Source organism: Hypomesus nipponensis, chromosome 2 (assembly GCF_054491055.1).
Source record: "Hypomesus nipponensis isolate SF chromosome 2, ASM5449105v1, whole genome shotgun sequence".
NCBI classification, from domain to species: domain Eukaryota; kingdom Metazoa; phylum Chordata; class Actinopteri; order Osmeriformes; family Osmeridae; genus Hypomesus; species Hypomesus nipponensis.
The window spans coordinates 3,899,819-3,919,361 of NC_140362.1; the positions used below are offsets into that span (position 1 = coordinate 3,899,819).

Below are 19,543 nucleotides of genomic sequence, written 5' to 3' on the forward strand. Positions count from 1 at the left end.
GATCCAGGCTTGAAAACACTCTACACCTATGTCACCACAAGCCAATTCTTGAGATTTATCCTGGTATATGTGTTTCAGTCATAGACCTTCCACCGCCACGCAGAGAAAAAGTCTTCAACTGGGTTTAGAAAAGGTCTATGTGGTGGAAGGCAAACATTTACAGAAACATTCTCGTATACGGACACCACAGTGAAAGCTGGTCTTCATCAGGTATTTTGATTTTCATCACTTGGTTGTATTTTTCTTAAATTTGAAATATGTGTTTTAATTTATTTGAAATGTCACTTGATGTTTAAGATGTACAGTTATATATATATATATATATAGTTATATATATATATATATATATATATATGACGGCGCGGTAGCCTGGTGTTGGAGCATCGGTGACCTATTTTTTTTCGGTGGCATCTTTCGGTGGACGGGAGTTGGAGAGACCGGACTGTCGACGGCAACTGGAGCGAGATGCCATGAACTATGGCTTACACGCAGTGTTCAACGTTCAAATTGGTGGTAACAATAAGTTCATGACTTCTAATTGCAGATGCTGTGATGAAGTGGAAGACGGGACTACGAGAGAAGGCTGTGGAGCTCCTCACAGCTTAGACACTCAAACACGCCCCGGCAAGCCAGGTGAATGAATGATGATGGCAGCTTCCCAATCCAACCTTTCACATGGCTATGTGACCAAAAACTAGAATCCCATAATATTTTTTTGATGATGTATATTATTCTAGATGTGATTATTTTATGACTTGTACAGCCCCTTTCATACGTGCAATTATGTTGATCGGACACTTACTTATTTTGTGCTTCATTGTCAGGGCCAACAGACAGGACCTGTAGCGGGGAGTGGCAGAAGATGTTCATTCACTGTTTCATTCACTGTATCCACTGGCACTTTGTTTGAAATAAAATGACTGAATGTTACATGGAAATGCTGCCTTATTTATGATTAGCTTGAGTTAGGCAACACACCACACAAACATAGTCCTCCTGAAGTTGGCTATGTAGCCTATTATACAAGAACAAGTAGCATTTGGGGCAAATGAGGTCTGCATATGAACCGCCCCAATATACGCAAAAGAACTGAGAATTATAGGTTAGTAATTAACGTCGCAGTTACGGACTGGCAACGTCGGAAAATTTCGTTGCTAGGAGGTTGCGGTTACGAGCTGGCAACGTCGGAAAATAACGTTGCCACGACGTTGCGGTTACGGACTGGCAACGTCACAAAACAACGTTGCAAGGAGGTCGCGGTTACGGACTGGCTACGTCGGAAAATAACGTTGCCACGACGTTGCGGTTACGGACTGGCAACGTCGGAAAGTTACGTTGCTAGGAGGTTGCGGTTACGGACTGGCAACGTCGGAAAATAACGTTGCCACGACGTTGCGGTTACGGACTGGCAACGTCACAAGATGACGTTGCGGCAACCTACTGGCGCCCCACAGATGCACGGTCCCGCAACGTCGCCAAAGACGTTGCGGCAACGTATGTTTGGTCAACGAGTGACGTTGCGGCAACGTAAGGGCAACGTAACTGTGTTAGCTGGGTTGACTATACTTTGCCCAGTCAACAATTCATACATCTGTTACGAGCTCCAACGTTAAGCGCCACCATAGCAAGCTTGCTAACAACCGAACTCTAACCTAATACTAAAGAAAAAAAAAAACAATGTGGTTTATTGTTTTTCATATTGTGGTTTTCTTTGTTACACACGTATGCCAAAATAATGTTGATCAATATATGGATGAGATTCTGTGTCTGTCCTGATTTAATCCATGTTTATTTCTTCACTAGTTTGTGTCATTTGTGTCACATGTCATTTAGCAAGGAGTTTAGCAATTTCACGTCACCCTACACCAGTGGCGGTTCTAGACTAATTTTACTGGGGGGGCCAAGGGGGGCCCAGTGTTTAATCAGAGGGGCACATTAAAAACGGAAACAAATGATATTTAAACATTAAATACTTTAATTTTGCTTTACATTAAAATCATACAAAATGCTCTGGCTCTCCCTCTTCCAGCTCCTCAACTCTCTCAATACCTTACAAACATTTTCTGAAGGACTACATGGCTCATGGACACTAATTCAAGGACAGTAGTCAATGTGTTATTATGTGTTTGTCTCATTTACCTAGAACGTTGTTAATTGATGTTTGATTATAACTTCCCTTCAGGTATAGTTAAATCAGTCAATCTTGGTATCAAACTAATTGTATCATACTAACAAAACCAGTTATGAACGTTGTATTGTTATATTCTGAAGTTTGAGCATTCCAGGGACATTCCAGATAATGGAACTCAAAACTATCAGCCACTTCACACCTCTGGGTAGGTCCCAGGACAACGCCCAGGTGGAAGTAACTGACCAATGAGAGAGGTCACCTTCACAGGGATGACCCCCTTGTTCTTTGGGATATTTAACCCCCAAATGTACAATCACCCCCGCTCGTTCGTAGGATCAACTGGAGGTGCACACACTAGTCTATTTCCTCGTAACCTGCACGTTCACTTTGCGCCCGGAACTTTGACGAGAGATTCCGTTTTATATTCGTTGGACATAACGAACCATTGACTCGGTTCTTCAAACCGACAAAAGTAACTGCGATTTGCAATATTTCTTACTTGTGACATATTGGCATGTTGTGTTTGAATTGTTGATGTTTGATTGTATTTTACAAATGATTTAACTTAATCATCGTTAGGTCAGTTTCCATTGATCGTCCATTGTTACTATAGAAGCCTCTTCCTCTCTACCTCTTCCTCAACTTCTCCCCCTCCCCCTTCACACGCACTCTATGCTACCATTGTGTAGCGCGCTCTCATTAGAATCTAGGCCTACTGTACTGCTTTAGCCCAACTAACCCATAACTTACCTGGTATGTGTTCACTATAATTACATTCTCTTAAATAAATCATTGTGTATAATACTTGCTCATCTCTCACGTTATATGATCGGCTCTACTTTCATAGAATTCACTACTTAAGATTAGACTGATTATTACGAGTGCTATTTTATTAAACAAGGTTTCCTCTGTCCCTTCCACGAATCAGAGGTGGTGCCCCAAGAACTACTATACTTTATTATCAACTAAGTATTGCTAATCTTAACCGTGCAAACCACACTACACCACCATTAGAAACAAGTGTGAACAATTTTGAGTCATTGTGTTTTACAGATGGCTACTGTGTTGTAGTTGTGTTTACTGTTAGCCACCTGTTAACCATTTTGCAGCACAAGTGCATCACAGTGCAAAATGTTTTTAGTAAATGAGAATGTGTTTAGAGTTCTGCCAAAAGAGTGTCTGATTCAACAAATGGGTATAGGCCACTAAACATTTGATTCAGAGAATGGGGTTTAGTGTTTATCAATTCAGAAAAACTGTAATTGGGCTTCAGAATGTGTCTACCACCCTCTGATGGTAGAAGTAGACATGTACACCCGGCTCTGTCACCGGTTACTGTAACAAACCCACTGGTTTGATTTTAATAGTGGTAATGCAGGACATACATTTGTCTTGAAACTTGGTCTTCCTGAGCTTGTTGTCCATCTCTCCAGTATTTCTGAGCGGACTTCCAGTACAGAATCCTGGACACACAGTGAGAGATGAGTTGGTGTACACCTCAAATGGTGAGCAGTGCCTTCTGTACTGAACATTATTGCCTCGGACGTATTGTGTGTGTGTGGGGGGAATAATATGAATAGTGCCAACTAGTGAAATTGTGTAAAGACAGGCTCAGGTCAGACGTGACCTTGAGTTTTCTTGTACTGAAGAGGGAGAGAGTGACAGAGCGATAACAGGGACTGAATGCTTAGTGAGTGCATGCCTGTATGTACTCAGGGGGAGAACCAATAGGAGTGTGGAGTCCGTCTCATGTTGAATTGAGGGCAGGTAACTTTATTGGTGGGAAGGCAGACATCAAATAAACCCCAATAGAGGGGGGAAGGCAGTGGTCATATACTGCCATATACTGCCTTTTTACTGGTCATAACCAGTAAAAAGGCTCTTTTAACTGAAGAGGAATACAAAATGGTGTTTTCAGGAGCACCACAGGGTTCAAACAAGACATTTAAAAAGCTCTATTTGAATTGGAAAAAATAGGGGACTGATTCCAAATGATGACAAAGCATAGGACAGGAAGAAAGTTTCAAGGTCCTTCCTAGACTCAGAAGAAAGGGACGGGAGCCGCCATCAAAAGAAGATTGCAAGAGAGGAGAAAGCAATTACGGGGAAGGAATCACAACAAAATGATCACTGTCTGATGTTCCTCAAATAACTGGCTATCCATCTGAACAAGAACAGAAGGCACTGGAAGAGACTCTGTAGAAGGTAGAAGAAAAAGAGAAGGAGAAATGGGACAGACAAGTACAACGCAAAGGAAGAAGACAGTGTGGCACAGTGAAAATGAAGTGGAAACAGTAACTGGAGTAGGGATGGAAGTGGATATCGGAGGGATCTCCTCTCACACCAGATCACAGTCAAAACAGGGATTGGACCACCGAAGATTCCAGCTGGCACAGAACCTTCAGGCCCCACCGATGACAGATGGAGGTGGGACAGTCAGGTATGAGCCATTAGTCAGACAGCTCCCCCCATTGCCTGCGGGAGGGCAGGCCTGGATAAGAACATTGGAGAACCCTAACAGCACAAGACCAGTTGGCACTTGGAGACATCAGAGCCATCATTTTATGGATGGATGGGCCAGTAAGGGTTCAACAGGCAGAGAACCCGGCTGGATGCGGAGGACACAGGGATACAGAACCATTCAATAATGTCAGAAGAAGATACTGGGAAGCACTAAGAACCATTTAGCCCCAACAACAAAGCCTAGCAGCACTAACTAGACTAAGAATGGACACGGGGGAAGAGATGCATGCCTTCCTGAAAAGATGTGAAGATGTATGTTTAGCCAGGTGGGACACTGTATGTACTTATTAATGCCACCAGATGCCACTGTCAAAAGCGCAAAGCTATGTTGGCCATTGAACACGCATTTGTGTTAAAAGGTAAATATGTGTATTTTGTTGATTGTTGGCATAAAATATCAATGTGTAAACATTTATTGTAATGGATGCCTATAAATCCCGAAAATTTTGTTAACTGATGTTAGTGTTTCATCGGATGTTAACAGATACTGTGTGCGGAGATTGTCCAGATTTAGCCAAATGGCTGAGAGCTATTATTTTCTATGATACGGATCTAAACAGGTTAGTAAGTTATGTGTTAAACTCTATACATTTATTTACCTGTTTATCAATGTACACATGTTAATTGTGAATTATTTTGTGTATACACACAAATACAATTTGTGTATACCCCCCACCCGCCACCTACGATCTTCTTCAGACAACCAACCGCCTGGTGGTCCCACCGCTGGGAGACCGCCTGGTCCCAACACAAGCTCTTCTCCTGCCTGGCCCCCCTGTGGTGGAATCAACTCCCTACCTCCATCAGAGACACAGTGTCTCTCCACCTTCAAGAGAAGGCTGAAGACACACTTCTTCCGGGAGTACAACGGTACTTAGGAATGGTTTGCTGAACCCAATACTAGTTTCCTCATGGATCACAATAACTATTGCTTAGAGACTTGTTGCTCTTGTTGGTTAGTGGTAACTGATTTAAACTGTTGTATTCGCTGCGAAATATTCTATTTTAGTTCATCTTATTTTTTTTATTTTACCGTTGCTTGCTTTTCTACAGGTACACTTGCACTTAGAGATTCATGTTGTTTAATTGTATCCTGCTTAACTACATGCTCTTATGGTTCTTCCATTTGGCACTTATTTTTTTGGTTGTTCACAATGTGTGCTTCTTGTTTTGGCGACCCGCAATGCTTTGGGGCTGTCTTGTTGTTATTATCAGTGACCTATGCACTTTGTAAAGCTCTCTCTTGGGAGTCGCTTTGGATAAAAGTGTCTGCTAAATGAATAACTGTAAATGTATACAGGAGTCAACGTAGTTATTTTTGCACGCTAAATTCTGAAGTTGTTACGGCCACGGCCTGGTTCCTGTCCCTTTTACACCCCCTGCTGGTTCACCTGGATTATCCTGCCAAAACTCTACACACCTGCTGCCCATTACCTCATCATCCTGCATACTTCAACCCGGCTTTCTAACCACTCCTCGTTAGATCGTTGTCACAGCTACTGTGGTAGTATGCGCTTTTGACCCACAAGCATTGCTTGATTCACTTGCCTTCTGTAAACCTGTTTTCTTTGTGCCCAGGATCGTCATCCGAGAACCCAATCCCTGTCTGCCTGTCGACCCGCTGATTCACCAAACAAGACCACAACTCAGGACTACACCGAATAAATTAACTAAATCGTATCTGTACTGCGTTTGGGTCCACTCTGTACCACACCGTAACAGAAGTTAAAAGAAACGCATAGTGTACACCTTATCGGAATACTATTTCAGTACTTTGGTCTACTGTTTTTATTTTATTTTTTATTATCTATCTGAACACCCTTTTTATAGTCCAGAATAAAGACCCCAAAAATATATTTGTGCCCTGTGCTGGTTCGATTTTGCCAGGCTACATATGGTTTGAAGGGACTGGAGAATGCCACGACACCACAGACGCTTAACATATGCTGTGGAGGGCAGCCGTGGTGAGAGCACTCCTCAAGCCTGTTCAGAAAAAGCTAGAAGACGTGGTGGGCTTGGACAGTAAACCCATGGGAGAGTGGAGGGAACACCTCATACATCACCAGAGAAACAGGGCAGAAGAAGACGATGAGAGTGAAACACTGAAGAGACTGACAAAACAACCACTGAAACTCCAGGGGTCTCATTTTTAAAACTGTGCGTAGGATTCTTACTAAAAGTGTACTTGTGTCCAAAAGCCTAAAATGGCCCCAAAAATTGGACATGTTTACATTTAGTTATTGAGCAAACGGTCTTATAAGCATCAACAGTAAGTACAGGGACATTCTCCCCGAACCAAGTAGGGTGAAGGGCCCAAGGAAACAACATCATTTAGTACGCCTGGGAATCGAACCAACAACCCTCTGATTAATAGCCCAATTCCCTAACCGCTCAGCCATCTGAACCCTTATAAAACCATACATACGCACACCTGTAAGGAATGTTCCCTTTATAAATCACAGATTACCCACAAGTGGCACATTTTTAGCCCTGTTTTGTGCGTACGCCCCTTCATAAATGAGACCCCTGGTTTCTGAAAAAAAAACACCTGGCCAATGATAAGAAGAAGGCTAAAAAACACAGATGATAGTGGAGAAAGCACACATGATGATAGAAGTGACTGGACGAGTCAACGATGGAGCACAAGCGGCCAATGCAGCGGCCACCACCAGCACAACCACAGCCTCAATATTCACAGCCTCAATATCCACAGTCTCAATATCCACAGCCTCAATATCCACAGCCTCAATATCCACAGTCTCAATATCCACAGCCTCAATATCCACAGCCTCAATATCCACAGTCTCAATATCCACAGCCTCAATATTCACACCCACAAGTTCCACAGAACTATCCCCCAGCTGGAACCTATAGGCCCTACCAACAAGGCCATCCAAGAGGAAGTGGAAGAGGAGGCTCACCCAAAGCAGGATACACAAATGGCCAGCCTGGATGTTTTACCTGTGGGGATTAACGTCATTGGGCCAGAGACTGCCCTCAAGGCCAGATGGACCATGGCTCTGGCTACAACCAAAATGGCTACAACAATAAACCAAGAGGAATATTTGGCTACACAAGAGAGGAGGGGGAAGAGGTAAACCAAGTGGGGGAATATACATACCACAGCAGGAAGGATTCGACAAATGGAACGACCACACCACCTGGGAAGCAGAAATCATCTCTCAACTGGCCTCGGCACAGCTATCAGAAATCCAAGCACTCACTAGAGCATTGGAACTAAGCAAACATCTGTCAGACATTCCTTAGCTCTAAAAAGATATCTAGAGGCAGTACTGCTGCCCACAACGGCAACACCAGATAGGCGACTCCCATGTAGCACAAGGAAATGATTAGACAGAGCAGCCAAGACAGAGGCAGACAGAGCAGCCAAGACAGAGGCAGACAGAGCAGCCAAGACAGAGGCAGACAGAGCAGCCAAGACAGAGGCAGACAGAGAAGCCAAGACAGAGGCAGACAGAGCAGCCAAGACAGAGGCAGACAGAGCAGCCAAGCTGGCAGGAGGATACAAGAAGCAAATGATGTGTCTGGCCAAATCAATCAGGCCATCCTTGACCACTCAAAACCTTGTGGAGATACAGAAGGAAGCAGGAGTGTACGAACAGAACCTGTGGATACACAAAGGAGCTACAGAAAAAGATGGCCTGTGGAGGGCACATGATGGAAGACTAGTGGCACCAGCAAAATTAGTGGCAATACTGATGGCACAAGCACATGCAACAGCACAGAAGAAGAACCATGAAAAAAAAACAGAAACAGACGGTGGCACTAAATGGTGGCACCTTTCATGAAAGAGTTGTGGAAAACTATGTGAGAGAACGCGAAGCATAGGTAGGGCCTGGAGATTGGGGAAGCAGAGGTAGGGCCAGGAGATTGGGGAAGCAGAGGTAGGGCCTGGAGATTGGGGAAGCAGAGGTAGGGCCAGGAGATTGGGGAAGCAGAGGTAGGGCCAGGAGATTGGGGAAGCAGAGGTAGGGCCAGGAGATTGGGGGGGCAGAGGTAGGGCCAGGAGATTGGGGAAGCAGAGGTAGGGCCAGGAGATTGGGGGGGCAGAGGTAGGGCCAGGAGATTGGGGAAGCAGAGGTAGGGCCAGGAGACTGGGGAAGCAGAGGTAGGGCCAGGAGATTGGGGAAGCAGAGGTAGGGCCAGGAGATTGGGGGGGCAGAGGTAGGGCCAGGAGATTTTGGAGACACAAACGAAAGTGGACTGACCCTAAGTACAGACCCGTGGCAGGTGATAGAACGCACCTCCCATGCCCTGAAAGTTAGAAGAAAGAGCGGAGCTCATTGGCACCACCTCACACACTGTGCACCGAGGCCCCATCCCGTACTTTGGGGGTGGTAAGAAAGGATCTGTGCTGCTCAGAAAAAAAGAAAAAAACCCATTGACAAACCCGAAGACTAATGGAAACAATAAACATAGAGTAGTCCAGTTAGAATCATTTAGACGCCCAGTTAGAACAACACAACCAATTAGACAACAACCGAATAGCGATAATGAGAAGTACAACCTAGCTGACGTGCTCACTGCATGATTAATAGCAATAACTATACTAATTCTAGCCCAGTTGGTATTCTCCTTTCTGACCAAGTAAATGGATACTGACAAGACTCGACCTATGGTTACCCCTTCAAAGTGTCAGGGCTATACGGGACAAGGGTAACTGTAGGACTATTATTAAGTATCTCTATACTGAGGGGAGTGGGAGGAATGGTGGCATTGAACTGTCTGAGCACCACCAGTAGTGTTGGTACAAAGGAGATGTGTATGGCCAGCCTCAAGTACACCCAGGGACAGACAGCAACACTAGATGTGTATGGCCAGCCTCAAGTACACCCAGGGACAGACAGCAACACTAGATGTGTATGGCCAGCCTCAAGTACACCCAGGGACAGACAGCAACACTGAAGAGATGGCACACAAGGGAATTGACAAATTCAAGAGACAAAAAAGGGCGATTAAAGGATCATTTGATTCAGGAATTTGGCTAGATGCTGTAGGCATACCTGAGGGGTTCCAGACCAATATAAGGCAATAAATTAGATTTTGGCGGGATTCAAATCTTTGTTCCTCTAACCTTCTTTAAACAAAAACATGGTTTGGATAAATTACATAACCAACAGCGTTTTGTGAACTATACAAGGGATGCGGTTGAAGGGTTGGCCAAACAGTTAGACAGAACAATCATCATGACTTTGCAGAATCAGATGGCATTAGATATGTTGTTAGCCGAAAAGGGTGGAGTGTGCAAGATCTTTTGGACCTTATGCTGTATGTTTATTCCTAACAGCACTGCACCAGATGGCTCAGTAATAAGGGCATTAAAGGGCTGACAACATTGACAAAGGAGCTGGCAGAAAACAGCGGAGTGGACAACTACTTCACCAATATGTTGAAATTCTGGTTCGGAAAGTGGACAACAGTTATTGTTTCGGCACTAGGGGCAGTAGCAGCCATCTTGATCTGTTGTGGTTGTTGCTGCATACTATGTCCCACCTAACGCTGCATAGTCTCATTAAGTCATTATCGGTAATTTAATTAATAACTGTTTGATTTCACTGGGATATTTTAGATTTGTGTTTGTTGTCACACCCTTTAAAGGGTGTGAAAGGAGGGAGGCAAGGACTCCTGTCAGGTAACATACACCGTCATCACCCAGAAACTGAATGAGTTTGTAATTCATACATTCAGCTGCTGTTATCTAGCTGTCACACAAATGAGACATTTGAAATGATGGACAGCTATCAATCAACCCCGCCCCCCCAACCAGTTCTCTCTCCCTTTGTGTCTGTGCTTCATCTCCTTCCCATCCCTGTCTCCCTACCCTCCCAGGGCGACTCTGGTGGTCCCATGGTGTGTGATGGGCAGCTGCAGGGCGTTGTGTCCTGGGGGCATGGCTGTGCTCTGAAGAAGAAGCCTGGAGTCTACACCAAAGTGTGCAACTACGTCTCCTGGATCAAGAACACAATGGCATCAAGCTAGACAGCCCTCATTGGTCCAGATTTGAGGAGACCTATGGGTGATTTAACAATAAAGCACACTGAATGATGCAGAATGTAGTCATCTCACGTGTATCTCTGACTCCCCCTGCTGGTTACAAAACTATCTACAGAATTAGAGAAAAAAAACTGTCAAATAGGGTTTATGCACCATGCAAAGACTTTAGCAACAGTTGAAAAAGCCTTGAAGATAAGGCCCAACTCAAACTTAATTGAAGATCTTACTGACGGAACAGAAGAGTGCCTTATTCCCAACTTGTTCAAGCAGGGCAGCCAAGCCACCGTCCTAAATACATCAATGACCACACCCTTCACAATGACATCATGTAGACCAGCCCAAGGCTCTGTTGAACCTGCGGGCTGATGACTGCTATTTGGGTCACCAGGACCCGGGGAATGGGGCTCGTCCAAAACTGTGGTTATGGGCTGTGGACCCGAACTAGTGGACAGTCAAAGGACAGAAAGGCTATCAGGGCCAACTGAAACCTTGTAATGATTTTATAAATAAAACCAAACAGCTTTTTGGGTCAGCAATGCTACTGAGGCTAAGCGCATGGGTTGGGTTTACAAATGCTGCCTCCCAGTGATTCTTGAACCAGAGAAGGTTGTTGTGTTATGCTACTGTGACATGAAGTGAGCATTCAATGACACTGATGAGTTTTAAACCTGTCAATACATAGGGTCTCTAAAAAAGATGTTGTTTACGTTATAGCTTTATTTTTAATTCAGGTATTTTGAACGATTATATTTATATGTAAACTCAATTATATTCTTGATGATGTCTGATTACATTTGTCAACTAAAACACGTCATTAAGAATACGTAATGGTCGGTAGTATTTGTTGTTGCGCGTATGCTGTTATTCCTCGCCACTAGAGGGCAGCAAACGACTTGACCATCCACGATTATACTGATACTCAGCTCATCAAAAGATGCTGAGCGTGTCTGCTCGAAGGTAAATGTTTGCACGTGGATGTGACAGCTATCTTACCAGGATGAGTGTGCGTTATTTGACCTCCAGCGTCACAAATCTGTTGGCCTAATCAAGCTCAGTGAGCGCAAACTATTGCTTGAAATATCGTCTCTCATTGATGTTAAATAAGAAAAATATGTAAAACGATTGAGGGTGATCAAGGAATCAAAGGATCGGTGACCTCTATTAAAGATTGCCGAATCTAAAGACATTGTGTAATATTTTTTCTTTCACAAAATTCAGCTGAATGTTCTCTGTGATTATTGAATTGTCAAGGATACAGGCTACGGGACTCCTACAACGTACCCTTGACGCAACATGTGCTTACTCACCGACGTGTAATTGCTCTGACGATTTACTATGGGCTTCACTGTAATTCTCAAGTGTCCTCAAGTTTATAAAGCAATGATCCTCACACAAGTTGCCAGACCAAAGAGGGAGTTACAAAGAGGGGAAGCCTCGAAAAATTCAGGAACGAAGGAACATTGGATGCATAAAAGGTAATTACACATACCCACACGGTTATTTACTCAACACTTAGTGAAATCATTGTCTCATTAGTCGAAGATAAATTCATAAATACTCATCAAACCGACGTCATAAAGAAAACCAAGCAAACTTGCTATCTTTTAAAGATTGATTAAATAATAACATGGTTTGATGCAATGCTTTTCTGAACTGCTCTAGCCTGATTTGTACCAAAGTTGACAAATGTTTCATGACTTAATTGAAAACAAGACTAGCCATTCTTTAGACAACTATCATCACTGTGATTGCTGGTAATAATGTGTTTGGGACTGTATTATTAATATGAATATTGTATTATAAGGTTATTATTATAGGTTTTCAAAAGCTTGAATAATTGTGGAATTTGTAATTGAATGCATTGTTGTTGTATCTGTTGTCTTTGTCCTTGTGTTTATGCACATTATGCACATAACGCATTAGGTATTTTATGCATAGACACATCTCCATTATAGAATACAATCAAATGACAATTATAATCACCCTCTTGCAAAACTCTTACAGGCCATCAAGAAAGACAAGGTTATGTTATATTCTTATACAGTTTTTTCTTTTTTTGTCTGTTATTGACAGACAAAGGAAACAGAATGGAACTGAAACCACTGCTGAGGAGAGCGGGCTTGATAGTCCGTGCCTTCTTCACCTTCCTCTTCGCCCTCTGTGTCCTCGGGGTGATGGTGTGGGCCTACGTTCAGGGTTTCCAGCTGGTGTCGTCCCAGTACGGCATCATCTCCTTCGGCTTCTACGGCCTGCTGTTGGGGCTCCATGTGCTGCTCCAGAGCCTGTTTGCCTACATGGAGCACCAGAGCATGAGAGCCCGCAAGGCGGCCTGCACCTTCACCAAGACCGTTGGCCTCACCATCTCCGCCTACCAGGAGGACCCGGCCTACCTCCGGGAGTGCCTCCACTCCATCCGGGGTCTCAATTACCCCCCGGAGCTGCTACGGATCATCATGGTGGTGGATGGAAACTCAGAGGACGACCTGTACATGCTGGAGATGTTCCGCGAGGTGTTTTCCGACCAGGACCCTGGCTGCTATGTGTGGAGGAACAACTACCATACTTGGGACCCCACCAGAGAAGAGGGTGTGGCCGGAGCGAACGGCCCAGGGGGAGACGCTGGTTATGGGATGGGAGAGGATCCTCAGAGGAGGGAAGTGGAGGACCTGATCAACAGCAGGAGATGTGTGTGCATCATGCAGAAGTGGGGCGGGAAGAGGGAGGTCATGTACACAGCATTTAAGGCCCTGGGATCCTCGGTAGACTACATACAGGTGAGATTTTGCTTTCGGAGAATCAGTCCATTGATTGTGTCAGAGCAAAACAATGGCACATTTCAAACCAATCAAAACCACACGATAGAATCCAGACTCTCTCTTTCTCTCATTGTTTCTCCTCCTCACCAGTGTCTCTCTCCCCGCTCCCCCCAGGTGTGTGATTCTGACACCAAGCTAGATCCTCTGGCCACGCTGGAGCTGTGCAAGGTGCTGGAGAGCGACCCCAGCTACGGTGCGGTGGGAGGAGACGTGATGATCTTGAACCTGAAGGAGTCCTACATCAGCTTCATGAGCAGCCTCAGGTACTGGATGGCCTTCAACATCGAGAGGTCCTGCCAATCCTTCTTCAACTGTGTCTCCTGCATCAGCGGGCCCCTGGGTAAGAAAATCTTAACACTTGACCGTACTGTAAGACGTTATCATAATAAAGTAAAATATGATGACATGATGTTTGCATGAGAGCCTAATACTACATGCTAAAAGTGACTCGGATCATAAAGATATTCCCAATTACTCTTCATCCTATTTTTCCTGATTTTTCCTGTTTGTTTACCTCAGGACTGTACAGGAATGACCTTCTCCAGCAGTTTCTAGAGTCCTGGTACAATCAGATGTTCCTGGGAACTCACTGCACATTCGGGGATGACAGGCACCTCACCAACCGAATGCTCAGTATGGGCTACGCCACTAAGTGAGTACTGCGCTTGACAAGCTGCGAGTGAGGTAGCTCACCTGGATTGTTCACAGGCTGTTATTTTCATCATCTCTCTTTTAAATTGAACTCAGAGTCAATTTCCCTGAATCCACTTTGGCCAATTATACCCATTTGTGAGAAATTGCAGGGCTGAAAAACAGAATGAAAGAGCATGTCACGCTGTGCTCGTTTACTATTTTGATGCTCATTGATTATCTCTCCACGCCTCCTCCTGTCAGGTACACCGCACGCTCCAAGTGCTACACGGAGACTCCTGCTCAGTTCTTACGCTGGCTCAGCCAGCAGACACGCTGGACCAAGTCTTACTTTCGGGAATGGCTCTACAATGCCATGTGGTGGCACAAGCACCACCTCTGGATGACCTACGAGTCCATCATCTCTGGCGTCTTCCCCTTCTTCGTCACGGCGACCATCATCCAGTTATTCTGGACGGGCACCTTGTGGGATATCCTCTGGGTCCTGTGCTGCATCCAGCTGATTGGCCTGGTGAAGGCAGTGTACGCCTGCCTGCTGCGACGAGACCTGGTGATGGTGTTCATGTCCCTGTACTCCGCCCTCTACATGACCAGCCTGCTGCCTGCCAAGTACTTTGCCATCCTCACCATGAACAAGAGCAGCTGGGGGACCTCCGGGAGACTGAAGATGGTGGGGAACTACCTCCCCCTGCTCCCCCTGTCGGTGTGGGCGGCCCTCTTGTTGAGTGGGCTAGGCTTCACCATCTACAAGGAGACCCAGAAGGACTGGGACACTGCAGCCAAGATTGAGGAAACCAAGTTTCTGATATTCGGTTGTGTGGCCTATGTGTGTTACTGGCTCTTCATGGTCATCCTCTACTGGGTGTGGTTCCGCCGGGCCTGCAGGAAACGCTCCCAGAGTTACAATGTCAGTGTGTAGGGGTTGCGTTCCCTGGAGGGGTGAAACAGACTTGAACGCATTCACTTGTTTGTTTTTTTAACCATACAATTGTTAAGTATTTGTGTGTTTAATTTATTTTCTTACTTGTTTTGTTTTGTTTTGTTGGTATTATAATTTATTTGACACATGGCTTTTATGCAGCTGCTGTAGCATTCACCAAAAAGATCAGTTCCTGATTGACAGCTACACCATCTACCATTAACAGTTTACAGTGTAGTTGTACCTTGTGCCATGTTGCTGCTGGAGGAGTTTTTACAGCTGTGTTAGCACAACTAAATGAAAATGAGCTTGAAGCCCATGTACTGTACTTCTCAGGAGATCACAGAACAGACTGCACTAGAACTCGGTTGTATGGAACAAAACTATTCAATGATGGTGTTTCCTCATGTAATGATGTGTTTGGAGCCATTGATATTGTAGATTGTAATGACAAGGACTCAGAGACAGCTCAGTGTTCACTGCAGAATGCGTCGTGAAGCGCCGCATGGAAACCTCATGATATTGAAGAAATAATATGTTTTAACTTTTGCATCTAATCGCTGCACATGGATAGAAAGTTCTTGTCTCTAAAAACGCTCTTTAGAAAACAAGCACTGGAAAGCGGATGTTCTCTCCTCCAACTCCTTGAATCCCCACCGAGACAAGTGAAGTATTAACAGTGTCCCCTATGTGGGGGAACCTTTGCTCAGCAGGAGAGCTGGGTGTGATGTGTGACATGAAGCATGGAGATAATGATAGAGGAGAGAGAAGCAGCAGAGAACAGGACTAGTAGGGTGCCCTGGACCCTAAGCTTAGTCTGGGAATATGGACTGCTGTTTCATAATGTTTACAGTGCCAGGGGAAAGACAGACCAGACAACAGAGGTAGAGGAAACTATTATTTATCAAAGTGCATGTCACAGCCAACGACTCTTGGGTCATGTGAAGTATGGAGACACTTTGCTTGTTTTTTTATATTATTGTATGTGTTTTTGAATATGTTTTAAAGCACTTTCTATTGTATTTGATAAATGTATTCTGGAACATTTTAATGTGAATTGTTCATTTCTTTGGGACTCAAGCAATGAACAAATAAACATTTTCTACAGACGATAAAGAGAAGTGATTTTTGTTAGTTTCTTTCATTATCAGTTGCTTTGACCTGCACTTGCATCTCTCTAACTTCAGACAGGAGTTTCCAAGTGGGCTGCTCCATCAGTTTACAACATCACTGTCATACTACACACATCCAGTCATCCTGACCAATGTTAACAGGGCGTTTGTTAACAAACGCTCATATTTCCTTGGCTCTCTCCCCACCCAGCCTCCACCCCTGGCACTGTGTTAGCTCAATCTATCAGGGAGGAATTGTGTACATCCAAGCTCTCTGTTACTGAGGTTGAGACGAGTTGTCAAGTTACATGTCTTAGGCAGAGTGCTGTCAAGAAGCAGAACCATTCAGCCACGATTATTTGTCTGAACACTGAACAAATCATGCTCAAATACTACCTCACCTGAGTCTCCTGACTGAACCAAAATCTGTGAATTCAAGAGGTCCTCAATATACCCGCCAAATCTGTCAGGCAAATAAATAGGCCAGTTGTAAACACTAAACCCCATTCTCTGAATCAAATGTTCAGTGATGTCAACCAATTTGTGAAATCAGATACTCTTTTGGCAAAACTCTAAATACATTCTCATTCACAATTTCTTTTTTCACTGTGATACACTTGTGCAAAATGGTAAACACAGGCTGCAAACAACAAACACAACTACAACACAGTTGGCATCCGTAAAACACAAGGACTCAAAATTGATCACACTTGTTTCTAATGATGGTTTGGGATAATGTCAGCTTTCACCGTAGTGTCCGTATACGAGAATAGTTCAACATCAACCAGCAATTTTTACTTCAACTTCAAATGTTGAAGTAAAATGACACTCTGTGTCATTGCTTGTAAAAATGATTGTTTGATTTGATTTGATCAAGGGACAGTACAGACTATGAAGTATCTATCTGTACTGCTGGCTTTTAAATCCCGCTCAGGAGAATGGTGAAGAGACGCTGCAGACTACGACGTCCCTATCCATGCCGTTTTTTGGGGGGCTACAACACAGATCTTGCTGAAAGGTTTCTACGGTTTTAGCCTTTCTTAGGTTCTCTGGTGAGTATTCCAAAGGCGGGGACAGTAGCCCAGCTCGCTTGTGATAAAGGCATGCATCAGTCTTTCAGTATCAGCCTGAGAGAGAGAAAAGGTTGCAACTTAGCGATAAGACACCTAGGTTTCAAGCCTGGCGCTTGGTGTTACGTAAGTGCCAATGTTGTTAAACGTGCATATAGTCTCTCTCTATCATCCTTTTCACCGAAGACCAATACCTCTGTTTTATCTTGATTGAGCTGAAAAGGGTTGTGTGACATTGTGTGAGTTGTGGCAATGGAAGAATATAGATCAACATACCAACAGCCACTCAACAGTTTGTCTGGCTTTTCATACACAATCTAACCGATGAAGGGAGGGACTGTGTTGGTTGCCATGTGTTTGTTTTATTCTTCATACACATGTTTTTATGACAGCTCAGTGGGTGTGATGTCGGTTGGAATCTTTTTAAAGAGAAGGAAAACTTCAAAATACAATCAATTATACATGAACTGGGAGACTGACACCACCCTAAAATGCAATGAGTTCCAAAACAGACTCTTTACTCACTTGTCTTTTCTGACAAGAATGAACTTGGCATGTTTCAAAAATAATAATAATAATCAGTAATGATTAGGACAGTATGACCGCAATGGTGTTGAAATATTGTGTAAGGTCCTAGCGATAAACTTCCAGGTTCAGTAGAATATGGATAACATACCTTTTTAAATAAAGTTTTACTAATTTCAGAGTCATGCCGAGGTGGTACTACTCATCTCCTAGAGACTGGATTCTAAATCCTAATCCTAACCCCAGGCCCAATCCCAGATTATACTGAACCAGAGACTGTTCTTTGTTTGCTGACAGCCAGCACCAGAGAACAAAACTTGGATCAATATCAGGCAATTTACTGGTGCTGTGTTTTTTAAAAACTCCAGACGGTCCAAGTGGGATAGTTTCTCACACATTCATGACGGGGATGTCCAGGAGGTCAGCGTCACTGTGGCTCATGAGACAGGGCTGAGAATGAATGCTGCTGAACCCACACCAACATCTAAACCACAGCCACGCTCTCTCTCTCTGTGACTGAGAGACCGATGTGGTGATGTGTATTTTGCTTGACTGTGACACTGCATGAAATCTAGTCATTATAGAGTCATTCACCAGTTGTTGCATGGCTTTTGGTTGTAGATCCCACTCCAACCCATCTTTGATTTCCGCAGATCTTAATTCTAGAACGAATGCCCATTCATGTAAAGTGGTTTGGAGTGCTTGTTTTTGATACAATTTTTGTTTCAATAAATAAGAACATTCCTATTCAGTTTAGTTAAATGTAATTAAATCTTAATCAATAGATAAAACTACAGCATGTTAATTTGAGGAATTAATAACAAAATGAGGCTATCTTCGTTTCAAGGTTTGTAAGAGGTTATTCTGTTTGTATTTCTCTTTTGTGAAAGATTTTCTACGTTTCATCTTAAACCACCTTAAAGCTTCCATCTTCATCGGAAAGCATTGGAGTCTATAGGAGAGTTTCACCACAGCTTATCGTCATTTATCGCATAAAAACATGCCTGGTGTGAATCTTGGGTGAGGGAGTGAACAAGGGCATTCAGTAGGATGTGTGTGTGAGTAGAGGGAGGCAAGGGGGAGTCGTACCACCACGAAGGTCTATGACAAAGCCAGACATCACTTCCCCTCATGGCTGTTTTCCATGAGGCTGGCGGGCTCCCCCACCCTGTCTGGCCTTCGCTGGCCTGCGTCAGCGCAGGGAGGAGTCTTCTCAGCCGGCTGCCAACACATGGGAGACATGCTGCTCCCATTAACAATGAGGAAGTATTCTACTGTGACTAAACAGAAAGCTGCGTGCAGATCATTCATCTGAGGAAAGGATTTCCTTCACCTCCGAGCAACCTCTTCTCGTGAAAATCTATTTTACAGGAAGAGAGAAAAGGAATGTGATGGAATAATGTTATTTTTCACTCTTCAGACACACACAGAACAGCCTATGATCAACTGGATTTGTCTAAATAGGAATCTGACATTCTTTTGACAAATTCAAAAAAGATTGTCATGTAAACGTGCAATGAGAAAACTCTCCCCCGGTTATACAATGTCTATAGCCTATGGTTACTTCTATGGTGCTTCTTTTTTTGGGGCTCAACATAATCCAGCAGTGATACCCCAAATGGGACACAGTTCACCTCATTCACTTTCACGTGACTGCTAGGTTTAGTATAATGAGACATGAATGAGTTTTGTTTACAAGTGATAATAAAAGGTTTTTGTTATTTTTGCTTTTCTGGGGTACAAGCCGTGGCTTTTTTCCCGAAAAATACGGTACTCCTCCC

At 43.9% G+C, this 19,543-nt stretch overlaps 1 protein-coding gene across 1 annotated transcript; it reads left to right on the forward strand.

Moving 5' to 3' along the window:
* Nucleotides 1–12,290: 12,290 nt before the first annotated feature.
* Nucleotides 12,291–16,160, forward strand: LOC146300431 (hyaluronan synthase 1-like). The gene is made up of 5 exons (XM_084702371.1): nucleotides 12,291–12,423; nucleotides 12,743–13,443; nucleotides 13,600–13,825; nucleotides 14,005–14,137; nucleotides 14,380–16,160. Exons 2-5 carry the CDS (start codon nucleotides 12,757–12,759, stop codon nucleotides 15,053–15,055), a joined length of 1,722 nt encoding a protein of 573 aa, XP_084558497.1. The 5' UTR covers nucleotides 12,291–12,423; nucleotides 12,743–12,756; the 3' UTR covers nucleotides 15,056–16,160.
* The last annotated feature ends 3,383 nt before the right edge of the window (nucleotides 16,161–19,543 follow it).

Excerpts from the sequence above, each read along its gene's own strand:
- LOC146300431 (XM_084702371.1), top strand. The coding sequence starts at position 12,757 with ATGGAACTGAAACCACTGCTGAGGAGAGCGGGCTTGATAGTCCGTGCC. Across the intron at positions 13,444-13,599 it reads CCTCGGTAGACTACATACAG|GTGTGTGATTCTGACACCAA; the intron begins GTGAGATTTTGC and ends CGCTCCCCCCAG. Across the intron at positions 14,138-14,379 it reads AGTATGGGCTACGCCACTAA|GTACACCGCACGCTCCAAGT; the intron begins GTGAGTACTGCG and ends TCCTCCTGTCAG.